General features: G+C 29.6%; 1 protein-coding gene across 1 annotated transcript; it reads right to left on the bottom strand.

Annotated features, from left to right (window-relative positions):
* Positions 1 to 775: 775 nt before the first annotated feature.
* On the bottom strand, positions 776 to 3,323 carry LOC114392692 (transcription factor bHLH18-like). Its single transcript, XM_028353906.1, has 5 exons — positions 3,191 to 3,323; positions 2,972 to 3,070; positions 2,375 to 2,878; positions 1,601 to 2,002; positions 776 to 1,159 (listed from the first exon to the last, which is right to left on the bottom strand). Exons 2-5 carry the CDS (start codon positions 3,014 to 3,016, stop codon positions 1,085 to 1,087), a joined length of 1,026 nt encoding a protein of 341 aa, XP_028209707.1. The 5' UTR covers positions 3,017 to 3,070; positions 3,191 to 3,323; the 3' UTR covers positions 776 to 1,084.
* Positions 3,324 to 7,685: the final 4,362 nt, after the last annotated feature.

The raw sequence follows: 7,685 nt of genomic DNA, 5'->3' as shown, positions 1-7,685 counted from the left end.
TTTGGATTTATGATCGGGCTAGAATGGGAGAGTTGGCATATCTCCCACTGTGGAGAACCTATTTTTTACCATTGGAACTTTTATTTTTTGAGTCAATAGCTGAGTTTTTTCTTTCTTTCTTTTTTCTTCCTTTCCCTATTTTGACTCTGGTTCTCCTCTGTCACTTAGCATGCTCAATCACCATGATTGTCCACTATGTTCCCTTAACCACCAAGAGTTTGTCATCAATTTATCACCACCTAGTCGAAATCACATTGTGGATATTTTTTAACCATTAGTTAACAAAACCATTTTAAATATAACCTACCTTTTTTTGACAGAAAATATAACCTGCCTATTTAACCATTTTCAATTCATCAATCTAAACCAGTCGTTTAAAAATGATTACATCCAACGAGATTCACATGATGGCTCACCAGTGCTCCAGAGATTCCTTTGCGCACAAAGATGCAATGAAAGAACCCCACCACAATATAAAACATAATTTGGTAAAATATTTGAAGTGGTCCCCTTTGGTCAATTGTTTACCACGAACTCAGTTTTGCTACTGAAATCCGAGAGATTGAAAACTATGAGAGAAAACAAAATAAACAATTCTACAAGTTCTCTTATCTATTTTTTAAGTTTTTATATAAGTTGTTATTATCTAACAATAATCAATAAAATTTCAATATATTACAAACAACTTATTTAAGAATAGATTACAAATACTAAAATTAAAGTATTATTATTTTTATATTAGGCATTGTGAATATTACTAAAGAAGAAAGAGCACTAGTCAAAAATCAAAACAAAATAGATAAAAGAATACAATGCATAGTTTCCAAGGCTAGCCTTTAGCAACAAGTTAAATCCCAATTTCCGATAATGGATCATACTCCTTTATTGTTCGTCCGTCACGGTCACGGAATTGCCTCCCTCTAACCGATTCAGCGTGATGCTGTTGTTCATTCTTTTTCCTTCCCACATAGCAATTATTTCTTCGTCTATAATTTGAAGCTTACACCCAAGATTAGATTGACTAGGATAGGACATTTAATACCCTGAATTTGTGGTGTTATTGTACTTCTGTCCTGTTCATCTATTACATAAATTGCATCAGCCCTACTCTAAGGTTTCTGGCCAGTTCCTTTACGCCCATGTTGAATTCATCCTCCATCTGCCACCAATTAAAACAAACCAAATTAAGTTTAGGCCAAGTACCTAAACTCATTAACATTTTTATTTATTAAAAAACAGATATCACCATATTTATAATTCACATACTATATATTTTTTCTTTATCATAATATTAATTCTAATTCAAAACGCTTGATTAAATAACATAAACTATTATCAACATGTGTCAATCATTATTGATTTACATAAGTTTAATTTAATATTAGGTTGAACAAACATATATTTTCATACACGTTTTGTGAAAAGTAGAAATTTATAATTTTTTATTATTATTTGAAAAATTTTCAACAGTAAATCAAAGAGACACCTAACCAATAGAATTAAACTCCCTACCAGGCCCATCAAATGTAAAAATATTTAACAACTTTCTTTAATCTTGTAATGTTATTTTTAATAATAACAATAAGAAAAAATAATGTACCTCGGCTACGATGGTTGTGTCGAGAACAGAGGAACCGAAAGACAAGGCGCTGCTATTGACGACGGAGAGATGAAGTTTCTCTATCTCTCTGAATATGTTCACCAGCACTGCCTTTTCCTTCTCGCAGAGGATTCGAATCAGCACGCTCTTCTTTGACACCCTCGCCTCAACTTCTGGCAGTGACAAAGTCGCTTTTGTGGAGATATCATCGGAGTTTCCGAACTCGCAGGAGTTTGATGAAGTGTCTGAGACATCCTCGTCCGCAGGAAAAACCTGAGATTTCTTCGCAAACACCACTGATTCCTCGTTTTTCCTTTTGCTCTGCTCCTCCAGCAGCTTCACTTGCTCCTTCAGCTGCTTCACATACCTTATAGCCTCCCCCAACACGGACACCTTGTCCATCTGCAAACAAATTACCATTCCTTAGTACCATTTACAAATATACATTCTAACGTTTTTTCGTCGCCATTACATTACATTCGTATCGAATAGTGAATCTGACCAGGTCACTTTTAATTCTCCAAACCACATTTTTTCATCTTTCTAGCTCAAATCTAATTTAAATATTTGAGAAACATAATTTCAACTTCGGAACATTGAATAACTATTTCACTGAATAAATATTGAACCACAAAGGAGACTGAGTATAGTGAAAGAGACTAGTTAGAGTCTAACATTGCAACACGATGAAACAAGGTTCAAATTTCTATCCGAAGAAGCATTTACAATTAGTACCGACAGTACTTTGAACAGTACAGAAAAAAAAAATTGAACCTTTTTGAGGTCTGGAATAAGGGCAGAGAGGGCAATCAACTTCTGGCTAATTTTTTCTCTCCTCATTCTCTCAGCAATGATGTGATCTTGTGTGTGATGAGAAGATCCGGCAAATGACCCCATTTTCTTGTTCTGCTGAGTAACTACTCGTCTTGGTTCATTCTTTGAAGGCAAAACTTTCTCAAGATTCAAAACCTTGGTTCCTGGCTTTGAGGCTGATTCAACCGTAACCGGTGGTGGATTTGTGTTGTCAAAGGAGAGAATATAGGAGGAGGGAGTGGAACTGGAAGCTGTCTTTTGTGAGAGTTGTTCTATCTTTGGTAACTTGAAAGGCCTCTCCAAGCCACTCTCAGCCGCTGAAGAGAGACTCTCTACTGTGGAAAATGAGCTTTGCTGATTCTTCTCTAATAATGCAGTGGCTACATCATGAGGAGATGCTAAAGTTCCATTCACATCATCCACTTTTATGTCCGATTGACCCATGAAACTGTAATCATCTGGTTCCTGGAACAATGCAGTGAAATTTTAGCAAGAGTTAGATTCAAAAAAAGTTCAAGCTAATTGTAAGCATAACTATGGTGTATGATATGATTTTACCATGTCACATAGCCAACTAGTCCATGATTCCTCCATTGATGTCATGCTATTGCAAATTTTGTTTCAGTTTTTGCAAGCAAGCTGAGAGTATCAATGATCCTGAAAGTATGAAATTAATCAATAAAAAATTAAAAAGGTGGTCCTGTAATTTGATATTAACACCAATATATTCTTTAGTTCGTATATAAATTCCAAGAGAAAATAGATGAGATCAATTACCTCCTCCAGCTATAGGTGAATGGCTCAACCGAATCTAGGAAAATAACACACAAGTTGGCTCGTTTGGATTTATAGAGGGTAGCAGCACCCCATATGCACGTATGTGCAGATTCTTCAATTTTCAGTCATAATTTGTTACGTGTCCAAAACTGCTTGTTCCAACTGTTAATTTACCAATATATGTCAGCTTCAATTATTTCTTCACACCTTATCCTATTTAGGGTGAATTAGATGGAATAATGCTACACATGCACGATACAATATTACATAGATATCATTTTATAGCAGTATAATTTATGAAAAAAATAGGTGATCCCCTCACAGTGAAGAATAAAATAATTTTATATGGTTATTCAATTATAAACTATTTCGTTCTTATCAAATTATATGATATTTAAGATTTTAGTAGGTATTAAAAAACATAATTAATTTATTGAATTATAAAGAAAATATTAGATAATTTTTTAATATATTTTTTATCTTTTTAATTAATGAATTATTTATTTTTTCTATATATTATTCCCATTAAATATTTATTAATGGTAGTCTTGAAAAAAATATTTATTTTTCTTTTTTGTTTCAAAAAAATATTTAATAAAACATTGATTTTGTAAAATGATATCTATTTTAAAATATATTTTTCTTCTTTAAAACATCATATAATTTGAAACAAATGAAGTATTATATATGTTAAGATTATCAACTTTCAATAAAATTGACTTAGAAATTGAAGGGAAAAGGAAAGAGAGATATTTGGATTCGAATATCTCCCATTAACAACTAACATTTATCAATAAAATAAATATTAAGGTTATTGACTTTAATAAAATTATCTTAAAGTCATATAATTTTTTTATTAGTTGATTATGTAAAACTATTTTATATTGTTAGTGCATGATAATTAAATTCTAATTTATATTTTTTTTATTTGAAGCACTATCTAAAATACTTTAAAGATAAAAAACAAAACAAACACACTTTTGCAAGGAGTAAAATAATTTTACATTAGTTTTTTTAATTTGGATTAAATGTTTTTTTTTATTTGTACGAGTTAAATAGTGATGCATTAACAATGTAAAATTATTTTACATTACCAATCAATCACAAATCACTGTTAATATAATTTTTAAGATAATTATTAAAGTCAACAAACTTATCATATGTGATAAATTATAATTGAATGATAATATAAAATTTTTTATACTATCAATACATCACATATTTTCTCTTTGCATGGACCTTCAACACATTAAATCTTCTTAATTTTTCAGAAGGATTTGAATTTTACAATTAATATTAAGAGATATAAAGTATATGAGAAATGTACGTGACATGTAATTTGCCTAAAATATGAAAGAAAGATTATAAATACATATTCATTTCTTCTTTTATTTCATTTTCACATTATTTTTATTATATTTTTTTATTAAATCATCACTTGTTACATCTATTATTTTCTTTCTCTATTTTTTTTTCCTGATTATCTTCCATTTCAATCCCAATCCACCTTAAAAGGCATATAGGGTGGACGTTATCATAATACATTATGAAATTAGGAAAATCTTTTAGTAGTGAAATTGTGAATAGATTAAAAGTGAACTTTTTTTTTTAATGTTAGAAAATTCAAAATTTGAGATAAATTAATAATAAAAATTAATAATACAAAGTAGGGTAGACCTTAGTCTGGATGTATTAAAGTTTTAATGAATGTAGGAATGACAATAATTTGAACGCAAATATGTAATTTAAATATAGTTATTATTATACTTCATTGTTTATAACATTATAATATATAATCAAAAGTACATTGAAATACGTTAAGAGTTACATAACTTAAACATGAAAACACCAACCAAGACATTGGTAATATTTGGTGTTAAACTTTAACTCAATAGACACAACCAATAGTAAAGAATTTTAGTTAAAGTCATGAAACAAATTTTGAGGATAATATAGAATAGTATTATTGATGTACAACCTTAATGATAGTAAAAGAACACTATTTGAAGTATGTAATGCTTGTTTCCATATGCACTGATAACCTGCAATTTATTGGTAGTAAAAGAACACCGAAATGTCCCCAATTATGCATTATAATTCCTGTATATCGAGCCGTCACACATAATTTCTCTTTTTTCCATCTGAAGAGTTACGAAGGTCCTATTGAGAAATAAAGAGGTTCCGGTTGAGGAAGAACCATGAAATCACCGATTATACTGTTAGCCCGTTATCCGTTGTGTCTACATCATTCCATAACAGATCTTAAGAAGAGTACATAAGTCAGAAATCACCTACGAATTCAGATTCCGTTGCATTTGTTTGATCAATCATTATGGATCTAGACATTCCTAAAACTCTTCTTGATAATCTAACGTAATATGTTCTTGGTGGTTATATTGATATTTTATAAGCATCCCCAAAAATTTCAACAAGTGGTATCAGAGCAATTACATGAATTGTTTGGGATCCCCTAAAATAAATCCTTTACACTTTTATCTTTTTCCTTTTTGGCATACGACTGTATCGCAATTACATGAATTGTTTTTTTATTATTGTAAAGTCTGAGAATTAATATAACAAGAAAGTATACATAAAGATGTCGTACACTTCTTTAGTTATGGATTATTGCATTGGGTTTTCAAATTTTTTTTTTGGCATTGTTGGTTAATTGATATACATGGTTAGTGATGCTATAATAAATTTGTGATAGCATTATTTACGAATGTGATATTTACTTGTTGTATTTTAAGTATAAATCAATATTGTCATTAAATATAATTTAAGAATATAATATTTATTTATCGTAATTAATGTTTTATATTTTTTTGCTATCATGGTTGGGTGTAAGTCTAGCCATAAGAGATCCTTCCCATTTATTTGCATGCCTAGTAATTTTTTTAATTAAATTGATTGACACAATATATTATTAAAGTGATCCCTATTGTGAAAACTGATTTGATTAAAATTACATAAATTTTGCAAAAAATTATGTATGCGATTTGTGTTTGGCCCAAAAGAAGACGTAATTTGACCAAATAATATTGTACATGTGATGATAAATATGTGACAAATATAAGGCTTTTGCATGTGAATAATAGTCGGTCCAAAGAAAGGTTATTATTGAAGAGAATTTATTATCAATATTTGATCATTGTGTTGAGAGTACCAATTACAAATTAGTTTCTCAGTCCAAAGACTAGGAATTAATGTTGTGTTAGGTATCTTGTGATGAGTCTGTTATGTAAAATATTTGCACATTCTGTTATATAAATTTTTATATTACTTAATTATATGTGAAAGTTGTGTGATTTTAAGACCTCCCATTTATTATATTAAATTGTCTTGTATTTTTTTGGTTAAATTGATTGAAACAATATGTTGCCAAAGTAACCCCTGTTGCGTAAGTTGATTTGATTGAATTTACATAGATGTTACATGGAATTATTCATGCGAATTGTACTTGATCCAAAGGAAGACACAATTTGACCGAATAATTACATGCTTGTGATGGTGAACATGTGACGATTATAAATAATGTGATTTTTCATGTGAATAATAAAATGTTTAAAGATAATCATTATTTGACCGGAGTAATCATCATATAAGTTTTCCATGTGAGCAATGGAGTGTCTAAAGATAACCTTTGTTTGACAGGACTTATCACCAATGTTGATCAATGCGTTGAGAGTACCACTTGCAGTTAGTCTTTTTCAATCTAAAGATTGGAAATTAATGTTTCGCAAGGTATCTTGTTTGAGTCTTGAAATTTACCATAAAGATTATTTTTACATTGTATGTTTATTTTCTCTTCTTTAATTGTTGTTGTTGCTACTACTATAGTTTAAAATACTCATATTATTTGAATCTCAAAGTTACATGTATAAAATTTAGAGTTTGAAAGGAGTTAGTTAAGAGTTGAGGATATTGCATAATTTTTTTTCTAGAGAAGAAATAAGAGAACAAGATAAGGAATTTCCTTGTTGCTTTTGTAGGATGAGACATATATATAAAAAAGGAAGTCTCATTTATATTATTTAGTGTGTGAAAAATGGTAAACTTATCATTGTTATTTGTTTTAAAGTTAATTTAATTTTGTACCAAAAAAAGTTAATGGGTAGGTTTTGGTTCTACTACTTACATAAGCATGTCTATACGATGTTACCTATGGAGTCATCCACCAAGTGATAATGAAAGATTCATCTATATGGGCGATAACATAAAGTTACAGTTGAAGTTATGAGAACTTTTATGTTGCTTTAAAATACTCAATTTCATTTGAATTTGGTTTAGACATATATTAAGCAGTTTACTAAACCAAATTTTATTTCTAATTTGGACAAATTTAGTTATTCTTGTTCAATTAGAAATAATAAAGTTAGTCTCTCTTGTGATTCAAATATTGCAAGTTATGAGTTCTTTTATGGATATTTGAGCGTTCCTATTGTAAACAGCTTTGGGTGGTACAAAACTTAAAATTAAATGAGAATTTCATCAC

The sequence above is a fragment of the Glycine soja genome, chromosome 17, assembly GCF_004193775.1.
Source record: "Glycine soja cultivar W05 chromosome 17, ASM419377v2, whole genome shotgun sequence".
Taxonomy (NCBI): Eukaryota; Viridiplantae; Streptophyta; class Magnoliopsida; order Fabales; family Fabaceae; genus Glycine; species Glycine soja.
Note: the sequence above shows the minus strand (reverse complement) of the source record. Positions and strands in the feature narration are given on the sequence as shown.